The 17,547-nt window shown below is 41.8% G+C and overlaps 2 protein-coding genes across 2 annotated transcripts; one reads left to right on the top strand and one right to left on the bottom strand.

Moving 5' to 3' along the window:
• Positions 1–278: 278 nt before the first annotated feature.
• Positions 279–3,253, bottom strand: rhov (ras homolog family member V). The gene is made up of 3 exons (XM_035408440.1): positions 2,901–3,253; positions 2,518–2,576; positions 279–1,972 (listed from the first exon to the last, which is right to left on the bottom strand). Exons 1-3 carry the CDS (start codon positions 3,097–3,099, stop codon positions 1,529–1,531), a joined length of 702 nt encoding a protein of 233 aa, XP_035264331.1. The 5' UTR covers positions 3,100–3,253; the 3' UTR covers positions 279–1,528.
• A 526-nt stretch (positions 3,254–3,779) lies between these two features.
• On the top strand, positions 3,780–10,644 carry LOC118209555 (vacuolar protein sorting-associated protein 18 homolog). Its single transcript, XM_035384967.1, has 5 exons — positions 3,780–4,215; positions 4,530–4,671; positions 5,134–5,225; positions 6,511–8,381; positions 8,676–10,644. The coding sequence occupies exons 1-5, from the start codon at positions 4,113–4,115 to the stop codon at positions 9,402–9,404; spliced, it is 2,937 nt and encodes a 978-aa protein (XP_035240858.1). The 5' UTR covers positions 3,780–4,112; the 3' UTR covers positions 9,405–10,644.
• The last annotated feature ends 6,903 nt before the right edge of the window (positions 10,645–17,547 follow it).

Below are 17,547 nucleotides of genomic sequence, written 5' to 3' on the forward strand. Positions count from 1 at the left end.
TCAACCAGACATATCTCAATAGGATGTTCAAAGTGCACTGGAGCAATTTGAATGCTATTGCCACCCCTCTGACCATAAAGCTAATTTTGACATTGTGTCTCTCCCATAGCTTATGAGTACTTAAACATCAATTTCATGAAAAATGTGACAGCAATATGTAAAAACATAACAAGACTGCCAACAGTTTGTCATTTTATTTCATAATTTATTTGTTTGCATTTCATATAAACACACACCAAAAATGATGCTCCAAAAAAAAAAAAAAAAACATGAAAAAGTAAGAGAAAATCATTTGTGCTGGAAAATTGTGTGTGTAGAAAATGCTATAAAAAGGAATGCATTAGCAAAAAAGACAGTTGGGAATGTCATTCTTTATAAATTTCCATTAAAAAGCTACATTTATCACTGTTAAACAAATATTATTGCTTACAAAAAATACTGAAGACGCTTCTACAAGAAGCATAAATAGCGTTTTCATTCAAACAGGTAGGCCTAAACGTTTGGCTGCCAAAAGTGTGCACAGATTTTCCTATTGTAGTGCAAATCCTGCCAGAATCAAGGTTGTGATAAGTGACTAAAAATAACGTAAAGACAGGACTTGCATAGTGTTTGAATGGTGCTTTCTTAGCTACCACTTAATGTGTTTTATTCTCAACAAATGTGCTAAAAAGGCACCTTCTGTAAGATCTTTACTAAAGATGTGTACCACTGCATGTTAAGCTAAGGTATTGAAAACAACACTGTTCTGGGGACATTTAATTTGGAACAGCAGAAACCGCACATTGCAGATAAGGACAAATGTGACTGACAGACAGTCTCTGATCGAATACAATGCCTGCAGGTCAATGTGTGGCCACCTCAGGGTAGTCATTCACACATACACAAAAAATGACATCTACCACAATCCTGTGTCTCTAGCTTGTACTTTTGCTTAATAAAAACTTGGTGCAACTACACAAGACAGTACCCTGTGAAATGGCTAATAGTTCTAGCACGAATTGCTTCTTCTTTTGGAGAATGGACAAACGGGCAGTGAATTTTCACATGCCATTCTAAAGTGGGGTACATTTAGTATTGGCAGACTCATGTTATTTTAACAAGGAGAACTGAGAAATCCAAATTTTTTTATGCCCTTTACAAGTTACCCTTCAGAAAGTTAAGATTCAAAATCAGATTCACAGAGGAAACCCCTGTCAATTTTAAAATGAAGACCCTGATTTTGTTTTCGATGTAATATTCCCAGGAGCTCTCATTAAAATTTGCCAATTGCCAAACCCAAAATTCATAATCCACTTCAATCTTAAATAACATCACAATCAAACTGCAAGGAAGTACACTTGGCCCCCTTCATTCAGAAATTCCCTGATTGACTGAATCCATTCAGCAAGAAACCATAGAATGTCTCCAGCCATTAATTCTGTCCTTCACCAAGAACCCTCTTCAGGAGGGCAGCATATCCATCAGGGAGGCTCAAATGTTCAAGTAAGAATAAATTAATAAATATAGTTTTTAGTAACTGCCTGCCTGGTCAGACAAAGCAGAAAAACTTCTTCCAGCCACACTTGGAAAAAGTCCTTGCACGGTCTGAAAACTTCAGCTTCCTTGATTTTCGGGCCTTGTGCTTGATGCCAGCAAAGATAGCCATGTCAAATGCCTCTTTCAGGTTCTTTTGCGTTAGCGCAGAGCACTCCACGTAATCCTGTGCACGGATCTTCTCTGCCAGTCCACGGGCTCGTGAATTCAGGATTGGCTTCACCTTTAAATGGTCTAGGTTGATGAGTACGTTGACATCATGCCGGAGGTCAGACTGTGTCCCAACAAGGATTATGGGAGAGTTTGGATTGTGTGCCCGAATTTCTGGGATCCATTTCTTTGTGATGTTCTGGAAGGATGTGGGGTCGACAACACTGAAGCAGAGGAGGAAGACGTCCGTCTGTGCGTAACACAGGGAGCGGAATTCATCGAACACCTCCTGAAAAAGTACAAAATCCAGTTTATTCACTTCTGGTTGCACAAGTTTACAAAGTCTTTGAAACTACAATGAACAAGACTAAACCAAGAAATAGCCTATTGAATGACAGTTTTTGATTACAGGGCCTGAACTCAGAGTTAGTCATTGAAATATAATACTTCCGTGGGCTTGTAATACAACACTTCTTAAAGTACGACAATTGTTGCTTTTATACGATATCGCTAATATATTTACATAAGCCATCTTTGTCATACAATTTCAGGAATATTGTCATACATTTTGAGCTGTTTGACACTTAATTTTTTGTTAAACCATTTGGAAGAGTTCCAAACAGAGACTAGGCTATAGCATGCATTAAATCTCTATTCAAAGTACTTTTATTCAAAGCATAGGTTACTTATGTGCACACAAAGAGATCTATCGCAGTAGAAAACTAGTTTAATCATACAAAAGGTCTATGCAAATTATACTTTCAATGATCATTTTAGGCATTCGGTTTGTACTATAGGATGATTTGTAAGTGAATATAAATAAAGTGCTCAAACCTGTCCTGCAGTGTCCATCAACTGGATGCGTACTGGTGTTCCATCCACTTGAACCAGCCCTGAAAAATGAAACAATTATTTTAGTATTTTTTTAAGCTTAGCACACACTCAGGAGGGATGATATTTCTGTGAATATCTCCACGTTTAAGCCAATGATCACTGCAAATGTTCACAGGTGGCACCATGACATTGATTTATTTAAAACGAAGACTTAATTTTAATTTAGTCAATAAAAGTCATACTGTGAAATAACAAATTAAAATTATAATTAAAGCAATTAATTGGAATTGTCAACAGGGTAAAGGAATTGAATTTCATGAGCTGTGTTCTTGTTTGTCATCTGCTCTCAATAATTGTTAAACCACAGAACTCGGCTAACTTACCAGAGAATACGTCAAAGGCAGTCTGTTTATACTCCGCGGGATATCCATTGGTAGTATAGCTAACAATCATACTGGTCTTTCCCACAGCGCCATCTCCTACCAACATACAGTTGATAGCCGGCTCCTGAGTTTTCTCATGGGTAATGCACACGGACGGAATCCTGGTCTCTTCGTAATTGTACTCCATTTGAGGTGGCATTTCTCCAAATTAGATGACCAGATTTCAACTGCCGCAAAACGTCCACTGCGGATAGCAAAAGTAAAGATGGAATTAACACATAACGCAGGTTTACGTGGCGGACTGAAACTGACGATGGACTGATGCGATCTCATCACCACAAAGGCCAAGTGAAATCTGCCACACCCCTCCCTCTGTTCTCACATTAGTATCAACTTCCCAAGCCAACAGGTTGTATTTGCATGGCCACTCCCTCTGGACCAATAGGCACGTTCGTATTTTTTACCGTGATGATGTAAACGCATTTGAAAGTTTATACGAATAGGCTATATGTAGCTTTGCTACATTAATCAAATGTATCTATGGCTCTGTGATTGAGATAAAGTATAGAAAAATTAACCCAAAATAAAATAGAGTATTGATACTTTTATAAATTAATTTAGCGAGTAATATATGAAGTAATCCGGAAAGGTCACTTTGGACAAATACAGTACATTCTTACCAATTAGCTAATTCTAGGCTATCTACTTAAATAACAGATTGAATAAATTTTTTATTTTTTGTAGCAGGTCCCCATGAAAAAGCTATGGCACCATCAACGGGACTCGCTCGTGGATAGATAAATAAATAGAAAAGCAAAAACTATGACCAAACTCCGCCACCTGGTGGAATAGTGAAGTTAGCGCTCCATCTGTGTCATGTGACGATGAGTCACCTGACCAATCTCTTGCTTCGCTTTGTTCCGCTCCAGGTTCTTCAAATTCCGGAATAGCAGTACATTTTTAAACTAAAGCGCGGTGTTCATGGATAATAATTTATTTTCCACGAAATGGCTAGCATCATCTAATAACCATCAAGTAAATCGCCATTTGAAAGAAGTAAACTATGAATTAATCAAAGCCATAGGCACACACAGCGTGTAAATTGACTAGAAAGCGTGAGTGCCGACTCGTTATTTTAATAGGAAATACAAGGAGCGACGGGTAGGTTTGATTTGTTCCTCTGTCCAAAAACGTGGCAACATAGCTGTTATAATGGCGTCTATACTTGATGAATATGAGGATTCGCAGAGCTCCCGGCACCCTGCTCAACGACACACCCGCCTCTCTGGCTGTAATATTGGGATTACACATTCAGGTAAAAATGGGGCCCAAAACTGCAACAAGGAAACTGGGGAGTGACTGCCATACATTAACATATGGCTTGTTCTTTATAGAAGTCGATACTAACGTGGAAATATTGGAAGACAGTGTATAGGGGGATTATCATGACTTTGCGATTTTAAGATATGCATTAGCGCATCATTATTCTTAATGTGCCGTTTGCACATTATTTAGAATAACCGATGATGAAATCCCAGCATCGCCTAATACTTCAGCTACTCAATTGGTATTAGAACAGAAATTTCTGCTCTTGAGGAGCATTTAGTCATTGTCTTTATCCTGCTTTAGGATTTGTAAACGTAAGACTGGAAGAAGAAAAGCCAATATTCAACAAGCAAAGGATCGATTTCTCGCCTCCTGAAAAAATAAACCACTTTGCCATCTGCAATAATCAACTATGCATGAGTTTGGGGAAGGACATCATATTAAGGTATGGGTGCTAATATTCAATAACCTCATTGGGCCCAAGGCGTAAGTGAACAGAATATGCGTTAATTTTGTTATAGAGTGGCCAACAGTTATTTTTCCTGTGAAAATATTGCTGTTTATGGAACGTGAGACATAATGCAACATTTCTCTGATAAGATTATACATTCATATTTATGACTGACTTGACATTGCTCTCTTGAGATATGTGCATTTCTTAAGTCAGAAGCTGTGCATGTTTGCTTGCATACATTTCTGAGATCCGAAATTCTCCTAGTGTAGGGCTTCATTGACGTGCTTGCTACTAGCTGTATGTGAAATATTCTTCTTTGTGTGTTTTATAAAAACCACCATAAAGTTGTTTCTTCGAGTGTCTATATTTAATTTATGATTTGAGGATCCATAGTTGAAATCAAAATATGTCAAGTAAACAATTTTGAGTGTAATGCACTTTCCCCTTTTTTAGGATAGATCTAGGAAAGCCTGACCAACCAAATCAAATTGAACTAGGCCGGAAAGATGACAGTCGCGTGCACAAGCTGTTCCTTGATCCCACAGGTAATGTAACAGAGGTGTTGATGATGCTGAATTGCTCCTATTGATAGAGGATTATGTTATGGGTGGGTTCTGCCTGAGTGTGCATTTAGTCAGCATCTATTGTTGCTGTCACTAATAGCTCCTCTGATCAGTTTTTCACAGGAAGTTTACAGCAATGTGATCACTTTTGTCTCTGACTTGTGAATTTTTGCACTGAATTTCAGGAGCTATAGACATACTGTCTGTACTGACCAATAAATGTGTTGTTAATTTCGTGTTAGATTCAAGTCTTATGCAATGTAAATTAACAGAGCAAGACGCACTGGGATACGGCCTATGCAAAAACAGATATCAAGTTAGATGGAAATGAGTATGAATTGAAACAATTGACTTAACATAACTTTCTAACCTAGCCTGTGCTTACTGTATGAACTGGACTTAATGCGTTCATGGCTATGCATAACTGTTAAATGGACTGCATTTATATAGTGCTTTTATCCAAAGCACTTTACAATTGATGCCTCTCATTCACCCATTCACACAACAGTGAAAGGCTGCCATGCAAGGTACCAATCGGCTCGTTGGGAGCAGTTAGGGGTTAGGTGTCTTGCTCAGGGACACTTTGACACACCCAGGGCGGGGGATCGAACCGGCAACCCTCCGACTGCCAGACAAACGCTCTTACCTCCTGAGCTATGTCGCCCCTGTTACAGAATGAGTATTGTACCTTGTCGGACCTGTATTTTGTAGTTGTTCCAATGACCTTCGGTACGCACTTATTGTATGTCACTTGGGATAAAAGCGTCTGCCAAATATATGTAGTGTAATAAATATACTCTTCTGTAGCAGTGATGCAGAAAGGCACATGCATATTTTAGAAGGATTAGTTTGTGAATAAAGTGATGCATGGAAAGTTATAGCCACAGTATTTCTGTGAGGAAACAGCAGATCATATCTGTTTTAAGCATTTGAATAGCAGTGAGCAATTTGTTTTCATGGCACAAGTAATATGACGAGTTATTGATTATTGTTGTTTCAGATAAGTTCAAGTGATCATTTCGATAATTGGTTATTTATTGTTGCAGTTCATTCCCTATTTTTGAATTGAGCCATAATTAATAACGATTTTGGTGTTTCAATTATACATATGCCCCACTAACTACATTGAAGTAATGGGTGCTTTTCACAATGTTGGCTTACTAGTAGCAGGGTCTGAATGACAGTTAATGAGAAACCCAGTCTATCTTCCATTTGTATGAAATTAGCTATATGATAGGATGCTGATATTTTGTCATTTTCCCTGCAGGGTCTCATTTGGTGATCTGCTTGAGCACGAATGAGTGTCTCTACCTGAACAGGAACACACAGAAAGTACGAGGCTTGTCTCGATGGAAGAGTCACCTGATTGAGAGCATAGGCTGGAACAAACTGCTGGGCACAGAGGCTAACACCGGCCCGATCCTGGTGGGCACCAGCCAGGGGCTCATTTTTGAGGCTGAGATTTCCACCTCAGAGGGTAGCCTTTTCAGCACCAACCCCGACCAGTACTTCAGGCAGGTGCATGCACTGGAAGAGGACGGCCAGCCAGCACCGGTCTGCTGCCTGGAAGTTGAGCGTGGAATGGAGTCCAAGTACTTCATCATTGCCACCACACGCAAACGCCTGTTTCAGTTTGTGGGGAAGGTACCTGAGGGCTCAGAACAGCAGGGGTTCAGCTCCATCTTCAGCCAGAACCAGGACCTCCTCCCCAGCTTCCAGGAGTTCCCTGTCAATATGGGATACAGTGAGATTGCCTTCTACACCTCCAAGTTGCGCTCCAGCCCCAAAGCCTTTGCATGGATGATGGGTAATGGTGTCTTGTATGGCCAAATGGACTACGTTCGCCCTGATTCACTCTTCAGCAATGTGCAGGTCTGGGAGTACACGTCGGACATTGACTTCAGCTTCAATAAGCCGATATCCATCGTTCTGACGCAGTTCCATTTTCTGCTCCTAATGCCAGACCGGGTCAAAGCAGTGTGTACCTTGAATGGTCAGGTGGTCTATGAAGACGTGTTCCCAGAAAAATATGGTCCCCTGAAGAAGATGGTCAAAGATCCCATTGGTGGCCTGGTGTGGATCTACACTGAGAAGGCTGTCTTCCGTTACCACATCCAGCGGGAGTCCCGGGATGTGTGGCAGATGTACATGAGCATGAACAAGTTTGATCTAGCTAAAGAGTACTGCCGAGATCGGCCAGAGTGCATGGACATCGTACTGGCTATGGAAGCTGAGCACTGCTTCCAGAACAAGAGGTACTTGGAGAGCGCCAAATGCTATGCCCTCACCCAGAACTACTTTGAGGAGATTGCACTCAAGTTCATCGAGGCAAAACAGGAGGAAGCCCTCAAAGAGTTTCTTATGAAGAAGCTGAGTAACCTCAAGCCCAGCGAGAAGACGCAGACTACCCTGCTGGTCACTTGGCTGGCAGAGCTCTATCTGAACCGTTTGGGCCTCCTGGAGTTTGACTACTCCAAGAATGCCCTTTTCCAGGAAACTCGCGAGGAGTTCCGCCACTTTCTCAGCAGCGCCAAGCACAAGGAGTGCCTCTTCAACAACCGCAACACCATCTACGACCTGCTGGCTAGCCACGGCAACGTGGAAGACATGGTCTACTTCGCTGTCATCATGCAAGACTACGAGAGGGTCATCTCCCACCACTGCCAGCATGATGACTTTGGTGCCGCCCTGGAGGTTCTCTCCAAGCACTGCGATGAGAAGTTGTTTTACAAATTCTCCCCAGTTCTCATGCAGCACATCCCAAAGAAAGTTGTGGATGCCTGGATCCAGATGGGGAACAGACTAGATGCCAAAAAACTTATTCCGGCTCTGGTGAACTACAGCCAGATTGGCAGCACCCAGCAGATAAATGAGACGATCCGGTATATGGAGTTTTGTGTGTATGAGCTGACTGTGAAGGAGGAGGCTATTCACAATTATCTACTGTCGCTCTATGCCAAGTACAAGCCAGATTCCCTGCTGTGGTACCTTGAGCAAGCAGGAACTCATTCTTCAGACATCCACTATGACCTGAAGTATGCTCTGCGGCTCTGTGCTGAGCATGGGCATCGCCAAGCCTGTGTCCTAGTCTACAAGATAATGGAGCTCTATGAGGAAGCAGTGGATCTGGCACTACAAGTAAGTTTGGTTCTGTCTCAATTTCATTTAAAGTAATGTTTTCAGGGAATGCTGAGCTTCTGTAATGTTATGTACAAGTACACTGTTCATTTACTATTTATTGATATGTATGTTGGTACCTTGAGGATTACTTCTGATTTACTGAAATTAATGTGAAAGATCTATCATACCATTACAGTACAATACTATATGTTGATGTACATGTTCAGTGATGCCACAAATGTCCTTGAAATGTCTACTTTTGATTGTATTGAAAGTGCTCTCTAACATAACTGCTTGTGTGCTGATGTTCAGGTAGATGTCGATCTGGCCAAGTCATGCGCCGACCTCCCTGAAGACGATGAGGAGCTGCGCAAGAAACTGTGGCTGAAGATTGCCCGTCACGTGGTGCAGGAGGAGAAGGATGTGAAAAAAGCCATGAACTGCCTCTCTAGCTGCAACCTGCTGAAGATCGAAGACATCCTGCCCTTCTTCCCTGACTTTGTCACCATTGACCACTTTAAGGAGGCCATCTGCAGCTCTCTGGAGGAGTACAACAAGCACATCGAGGAGCTGAAGCAGGAGATGGAGGAGGCCACGGAGAGCGCCAAGCGCATCCGGGAGGACATCCAGGAGATGAGGAACAAATACGGGGTGGTGGAGTCCCAGGAGAAATGCGCCTCTTGTGACTTCCCTCTGCTCAATCGCCCCTTCTACCTCTTCCTGTGTGGACACATGTTCCACTACGACTGCTTGTTTCAGGAGGTCAGCCCTCACCTTTCCACCTACAAGCAGGCCAAGCTGGAGGAGCTACAGAAGAAGCTAGCAGCTGCCAGTCAGCCCACCAAAGCCCGGCACCGGCTGAAGGAAGACGAGGCTGGGAACCTTGGCAAGGGCCAGCTGAGCCGCGAACAGATCAAAGCGGACATTGACGATATTGTCGCCGGAGAGTGTGTGTACTGCGGAGAACTGATGATTAAGTCCATTGACAAGCCCTTCATCGACCCACAGAAATATGAAGAGGAAAAGTCCAGTTGGCTATAATTTTAATCTGTGTGATATACTGTGGTGTGCTTTAAAACGGCATTCAAAATACAGCTGAATCTGGTCCCTGAAAATCTGACATGCATAACATTTCCATACCAATTGCTAGCTGTCCACATTAGACTGATTATATAAGCTAGAATTCAGGATTCCGTAGATTTTAATTAGGCTATATGACATGAGTGATGATGGTACTATTATGTCTAAGGAACAGTCCTTAAATCACATTTCAGACAATAACCAGAACTGTACTGATTTGTTGTACTAATGTGTGATTTGTGCCTGGCTTCTTGTTCAGTCACTTGTGGTGAACTTGTTCTTAAACACAGGTTCGAAGATGCAGTCTGTTCTGTTGCTAATAAGCAGTAACATTAAACTTGTTTTAGCTCAATTAGAGCTACACATACATCTCAGATACTCACAGGCTTGTTATTCTGCAGTTGTTTTTGTCATTTATCAGAGGTTTTTATCCAGAACCACTTTGAAATGCCATTAAAAACATTAGGCAAAGATCAGAGACAATATAAAGCATTTTCTGAAAATGTATTTATACCTGGAATACCTAAGTTCAGCCTCCTGAATAAGGTGAAACCTTTTTTCTTTAGCTAAGCAGTCAGCTCATTGTACCGTGTCACCTAAGTCATTTGCTATGAAACGTCTAGTATACACGTGTTCACATATGTAAGTTACTGCTTTTTCCACAACTAAGTGGCACTAACAAACATTATCGTTACCTTGCTTCCAGTGGGACTCCACTTCAACTTTATTTGGCCATTGGGCATAAATGTATGTTCTTAAGAGGGCTGCCACTAGTTTTGAATAGTTAATCAAAACTAAACATTTTTAAATGGCTGTCTATTACATTTTTTAATAATGCTAAATGTGTTTTGTACCATTCTGATGCAATGTATACCTAAATTGATTTTATTGTATTTTAGGTCTGTTGTGGCCTAATTATTATTATTTTTTGATTATTTAAAAAAATTGTTTTGCTATTGTTATATCGAACCTTATTTTAAAAATATTTTTATATGCATTGTTTGTGGCACCTTTTAAATTATCAGTGTGAATCTTGTTTAATTATTGAAGTTGGCAAATTGATTTTAATTGTTCAATGTACGCTGGTTACACCGGTACACATTGCTTGCAATCGCAAACCTGAAACAAGTCAACAAAAGTCTTTCTTTAATGTATAACAAAATACAAATGAAAAGCTTAATAAAATGTCATATTGCAGTTTGACAAATAGCTTTTTATTTGTGATATCTTATAGTTTAATGACAAATATAATTAACTCTAAATATTATTGAGTGGAGCCTGGCTGACATGGCATTTCTGAGACTGATACTGATTTTAGAGTGGAAAAATTCACCAATTGCTGATATGGAGGTCAATATAGTGAACTTTTTCACTTCAGAGCTGGAATGAAAATGAAAATCAGCAAGAGGATTTGCATAAAGTGTTCACCAATAAGCTGTGATGGAAAGCCAGATGATAATATAAAGATTTTTCAGTACTGACTGTACCACAGCGACCGAGCAGTAGGGGCGTCATGGGTTGTATAAGCGGCTCCTTAGTCATTCTCACAGATTATGACCGTCCTGTTCTGTGGACAGCCGCAGGACGTTCTGTGACTGCACAGATTCACTAAGCTGCAGCAGGGCAAGTTAGACTTGGACTGCGAGGTGGGGCTCAGACCGCACCTTTTAACCCAACCTGTGCTGGGACCTTCACTGAATGGAAAAGGTGTGCCTGCCGGTCTGGCCGTGGGCACGTCACTTAACCAGAGCTTCTCTTGTGAATCACAAAACCGACCTGACCATCATGCAGTTCATTGCCAGTCTGTCTTACCCTGGCCAAATAGGGCAACCCCAATGCATGATGGGCACTTTCAGCAGATAGAGTTTTGCTTCGTACTTCTTTGTTCACTGAAGACACATTTATTGCACTGTATTTTCCTCCTCTTTATAACAATTCAAACAGGAAGCTTCTGCACAGAACTGTGTCCTGACCAGTGCCAAGAAGGTAGCTTGTTTTCCCTCTTGGTAATTTGTCCCTTTGGAAACATACCGCACAAATAATTTAAAATAACATTAATCAAAAACTTTGGAATCCCATTTTTTTCTAAATTAAACATGAATAAATGCAAATATATGTAAATGAGTATATTAATTATGGAATACATAACATAAAATATTTAATCATATTTATTTTTGCAATAACGTTGCATTTCATTTTAATTTCATAACAGGTTTTATTTCAAGTGGCTTTTTTCAAAAGACTACTTTTATTCCATAATTTTTTATTTTTTCAAACAACACATTTCAGAGTAGCTTTTATTTCGGTTCATGGCAACACTTTTTTCATTTCATATTTCATTGGTCTCTTCAGATTCAGGTGTAAGCAGAGAAACACATTTTAATTTCAGTTTCTCAATGAGCTCTTTGTTTATTGATTGCATAAATTCTCCTGGATATAAGTAAGCTGTTAGAAAGTGTGTTGAGGATGTACATGGTACATTATTTGTATATAGTATAAGCAAGTGTCCATGCACATGCTTGCTTCCTGATACTTTCGCTGTCTGTTCCTGTACAGCAGGGGTAGGCAACCCCAGTCCTTGAGTGCCCGGCATGGTCCTGGTTTTTGCTGCATCCAAAGCTGTAACTGCATAGCTGGATGGATTCATCGTGGCTCAGATGGAACGAAAACCAGAAATGTCACCAGCACTCCAGGACCAGGGTCGCCTACCCTTGCTGTACAGGCTCCGCCTTTCACCTCAGTTCCTATAGAGGGCAGCGTTGCTCCAGGGCCAGACCCCAGGCTCCCTCGGTGCTCTGAGTGCATATGTGCAGGCCTGCCTGCTGTTTCCTCTCCTCAGGCCCGATTGTGAGATGTAAATAGCTGCAGTGTTGAGTGGGGCATTGTGGGTCTGTCAGCAGCTGGCCAGGGACTCCCAGCTCGGCTGTCAGGTGCAGGGAATCGCTACTCCGCTCCCCCGGCCCACACGGCAAACCTCCAATCTGCTGCGTTGGAATTATTTTATGCAGTGTGGCTTCCTAATCGGACAGACACAGCGCACCTGCTTGTGTGTGTGTGTGTTTGGGGGGTTCTGCTTTTGGTCCTCAAGGTTTTTTTTCAAGGTTTTTGTTTTCGCATGAGTTGTAATGAATAAACAAGCAAACCTTTAGTTATGTATTCCATGGTTCATAGGTGTCAATGTATTGGGAGATACTGAGATTTTGTGATACAGGCCCATGTGGTACTGCAACGGTTTAATGTTCTTTTCTGTGACAAGGAGCACTACAAATCTCTGAGAAAGAGCCTGAGAAATGCGGAGGAGGCCTACCAGATTTACCAGGCTAGAGTAAGTATCACTCCCCAGATGATGCCTCTGAGCTTCCTTACATGCTGGACTTGCTGACCTGATGAGATGCACATGTATCTATGATGTTCAGAATCTGGTGGATGTAGGCCCCACTGGTAGCAAATCTAAAAGTGAACTCTTATTTCCATGGTGGTATGTATAAAAGACAAAGAGAGCTTTGTGTTCGTGGTAGTACATGGGAGAAACTGTGATGTCAAGCCTTAGAAGGGTTTGTAGAATTTATATAGGGTCAAAAATGGATGCAGGCACCTCCCCTTAATCGTTCAAGAGATATTAAACTAATTAAATGAACTAATTAAAAATGTTGAAAGGCCAGACAACACGGGCATTTCTTCAGCTGTGAAAAATTAAGCCAACAGATGTGACATTTGTGATGGTAATTCAGTTTTTAATCAACTGAAATACCTTGCGGTCGCCATCATAATCCAGGTCGGTTATCACAGATAATCCAATCAAAAGTCAAGAGAGGCACAGAGGGGGATCAATGGCTGCATTATGTGCCTCACAAATAAACAGAGTAATTAATGAAATCCTGTGGGATAAGCGAGACAAACTAATGAGTAAATGGGTACCATACAGTGTGCAGTTCGTATGAGAAGAATGCGCTCTTGTAGAATATCCTATATGTGCAGTATGCGCTTTTACATTCGATTACTTTTCGAATTAACGTATCAGTAAAATGTGTTTTATTATTGAGACTGCTGAAACGGTAATGGGTTTTCAGGTGCCCCACCTTCCTTTACCTCAGCAGGACGGCCTAGTTCGAATCATTAGGATTGGTATGTGTTGTTTACACAGGACCACAATAAAAATAAGATCAGGGCTTCCATTTGGCCTGAGACCCCAGAGTCGTAGTGCATGGTGCTAATTTAATTGCGCGGGGAAATGAGCTTTGACTGCAGACCGATCCAATGGCAGATCAGCGGGGCTTTCCGCAAGTCTTTTCTGTCCTGTCAGATGGCGACCGTTGATCTGACTGGATTCCAATTAGGGACTTGTCGAGACCCAGGATGTCCTGGATGAAATGAAATTAACGGAGACTGAGGAAAACTGTCTGAGCAGCCTGTGGGAATACCACGTGCAGAAATTGTGCTCTTGTGTTTGTGCCTCATTTTGGTCTTGCATGTACATCGAATCACATTAAATTGCCTGTGATTCAGTGATCATGCCACTGACAGAGATAATGTGCTATGCAGGGAGGAAAGCTGATTTTTTCTTTGGTTAAAGAGCAATTTTGCTAGTTGAGATGAAGAAAAGAAATGATGTATTCCTGATGCATTCTGGGAATGCAAAGAACCCTTGTCACATAGGTATCTCTCTTTGGACCTCCCGGAAAAGTTTGATGCTCCCAAAAGTCACTCCATGCAAATGCTGGTGTGTTAAATCTTGCATTTTGTTGCATCCTTAAACTTTCCAGCAAATAGCAACTGAGAAGAATATCTATGAAGCTGTGTAGAAATGCCAGGGTGGAAATGGCTTCTTTTAACCTGGGAGAGAGTGTGTCTTCCCTGTATGCTTGCTCTTTCCTGATACGAGGTTGTTTGAAGAAGAGGCCAAGGACAGCTGCACTGCTTCTCTGTGTGTGGCCAAGGATTTATGTTGGCACTTTGGCAACAACTACAAGCCTCTCCCTCAGTGCTCGAGAGTACATCCCTCAGCCCACTCTCTTTAACAGCGAACTCAAGGGCTACCACCTGAAGGGCATGAACTGGCTGGCCTTTACAAGCAGGCCGCCAAAGCGGCTGCCTTGGCCAGAGGAAATGGGCGTGTGCCGTCTGTTGTAACCGCACCTCTTCTTATCATCTCTAAGGGCATCAGTGGGAGATGGGACTGGGGAAGATGATGCAGTGCATCTATGGACCACCGGTCCACCTGCCTGAGGTGTGTGACCACCATGGCAGTGGAGATGAGACTACCTAAGGGAAAAATTGAGATGGTAGTGAGTGGGCGGTATGTGATTGCTGCTATCAAGGTTTAATGGTCTGTCTAAAGTATAAGCAAAGGAACATTCTGATCCTCAGCAGATTATCCCTAGAAGAACTCAAAAACCTTTACAGTAAGGCCAATTTAAAAGGAATTTATTTTTCTTTTTAATTTATTTTTCGAAGAAAAGACTGGAATTCAATCACTGCCTCATCAATATTAACTGTGTGCTTTTAACAGTTGTTTTTTCCCACACAATAAAATGTCCAGTGTTAACTGAACTCTGAGTACATATGAGTCCAGTGGGGACCGTATGCAGTCTGTACAAATTGATTTAACACTGAACATTTGACTGTGCAAAGAGAACACTTGACTCAGTATTTGCTTTGGTTAGATTTCAGATGAGTCATTTCATGTTTGTTCAGTCACTTTGTTGGAATCTCTCTACAGTTTTTTTTCTGTGTGTCTTTGCAGGAAGAATTGAAAAGTCTTTCCTCGATCCTTGGTTACAGAGCTATTTCTAAGGACAGAGGAAATGCATTTAGGGAAAATGTAAAATTAGACAACTTTATCTGTGAGGAGCTGCAGGAAACATGGTGGACTCTGAGTGGTAAGGTCAGGGCTTCCTGTTTTCCTTTGTTCCTCCTTTTCTCCTCTTTCCCACCTGCTGTGTGATTAATTGGGGATATATTCCCCCTTCCACAGCAGGACAACATCTGGGGCCCCTTCTTGATCATATCCCCTACGTCCACGCTCAGCAACTGACACCAGGAATTCACCCGATTTGTCCCAAATTCAAGGTAACTGTGGTGCAAAGGAAGCAGCCTACTCCCTTTCAGAGAGCTATTGTTTCCACTTCATTTTTACTTTTTGTTGTACTGTTATATTGCTTTTAGTAATCCTCTTCCACTCTGACCAGTTGACGAGGAGGCAGATGAACGCATTTCTGAGTTTTTAATATTATTTGTGCATTAACCATTATTTAAATATGTTGGCTTAATGTTTGGAGCATGTGGAAAAATGTTAACAGGACATATGCAATATGATTTACTTAGCTGCAGTATTTGCATCACTGTGTTTTTGCAACTTGTGTGTTACTAGTGTAGGATCGCTTGTTCTTCTGAATTTCTCTTTCCACCATTTTTGCTTTATGAGAAAGGGTAATTAAATAGAAGATTACAATTGATATCAACTGGAATCTGTGTGGTAAGTGATACAAACAATACTGACGTAGGTGGATCTGAGTTTTGAGGGCCAGCAATCCCCAGTCTAACCTGCAGGGGGAAACAGTGCTCTGCTCTATCCTGCCAATGACTGAAGGCTTTACCACTGTTTTTGTACCCATGAGCTGAGCAGTGTTCTAACTGCATGATCTATGGCTTGTCCAGGCTGCTTGTAGGACCACTTCCTTTCTGTCTGTGTGCATGTGCACACGTGTGTGTGTTTGTGCGCATGCTTACACGCTCCAGATACTCCACCATTTTGTGCCCCACCCTCCTCAGAAGAGTTGTTAGCAGCCACTAGGAGTGGACAGCTCTTAAATCCTCAGACACAGAGAGCTGTATCCTGACATGGATTTGAAGGATAATCTGCTTAACTGACCCATGTAATGGCCTTCCAGCAGATTTCTACAGACTACTAGGCCAGTGCTAAAGCAGCCTGCAGTACATTCCACAAAACCAACTGGCATGCATGCATCTTATCTGGATACACATTTGTAACATCTTCTTGGCCGATTTGGTAGCTTCTGTGCACTACAGCTGACAGTCTAGATCTAAAGTAAATTTTCAGCACAATAGAAAATCTGTTACTGAGATGTTAAAAGATTACATGTCTTAAGATGAAATGGTTAAAGCATAAGTAAGAGAATGGGTCAGAAAATATAGTTGAAAAGACCATTAAGGAAGATGGCATAAGCAGTGGTTGATGACTAACAAGATATAATAGCTGTGCCAGGAAATGCATTTCTGTGTCATACGTGCTTGAAAACGATTGCTCTACTCCCGCTGCAGCAAGACTGGCTGGTTCTCACGGCCATTCACTTCATCCTAGAATCCTGCGGGATTTGCACAGTGTGGACTAACAAATCAGATAGGTTACAGCCTCCTGTTGGACCCCCCCCCCCCCCCCCCCCACCCCCCTCACCATTGTGCCTCAGGGGCCTGTGACCTGCTTGCTTCTGGGGACATGCAGCAGGATTTGGGCTTTCTGTGCAAATCCTCTTTCCTCCAGGGGGACTCATGCGTAGTACTCCCCCACGGCTGCAGGTGTCGCCCCCGCGTCCCACACCCAAACTCAGGGCTTTGTGTCTCCTCTCTCCCACCTCTCGCTGTTATCCCCCAGCAGAAAGGATTATATAATGCTAATCCGGGAGCAACTGCCGTTGTAGAACCATGACTGTAAACAGCACCTCCCTGGAGGCAGGCCCATCCAAGAACGCTCTGTGAAAGGTGATTGCCCATATCGACGAAGACTGCAGTGTCACTATAGCTTTAACCACTCCCCTCAAATGAGGTCCGCTTAATTAAAAAGGACTAAAAGGCATCACCAGCTATTATACTAACTCTTAAATGGTCATCCATGAGGTATAATAACTGGACCTTTCTATACGGTTCTGTTTTCTGGAGAGAATGGAGCATGTTACAGAATGTGTTGTAGAGGTCAGATCATTGGACTGACTGTTATTTATTCAGTTCACCTGTGGCATTCTATTACAACCTTAAATAAGCACTTTCACTTTTTAATCCCTGGTTACAGAATTTATAAAAAGGCACTGTCTCATTTTGATGAAACTCATTTTCAGGGTGAGTGGTCTTTTTTGGCATTATCGTTTAT

This window comes from Anguilla anguilla, chromosome 1, assembly GCF_013347855.1.
Source record: "Anguilla anguilla isolate fAngAng1 chromosome 1, fAngAng1.pri, whole genome shotgun sequence".
Classification (NCBI taxonomy): domain Eukaryota; kingdom Metazoa; phylum Chordata; class Actinopteri; order Anguilliformes; family Anguillidae; genus Anguilla; species Anguilla anguilla.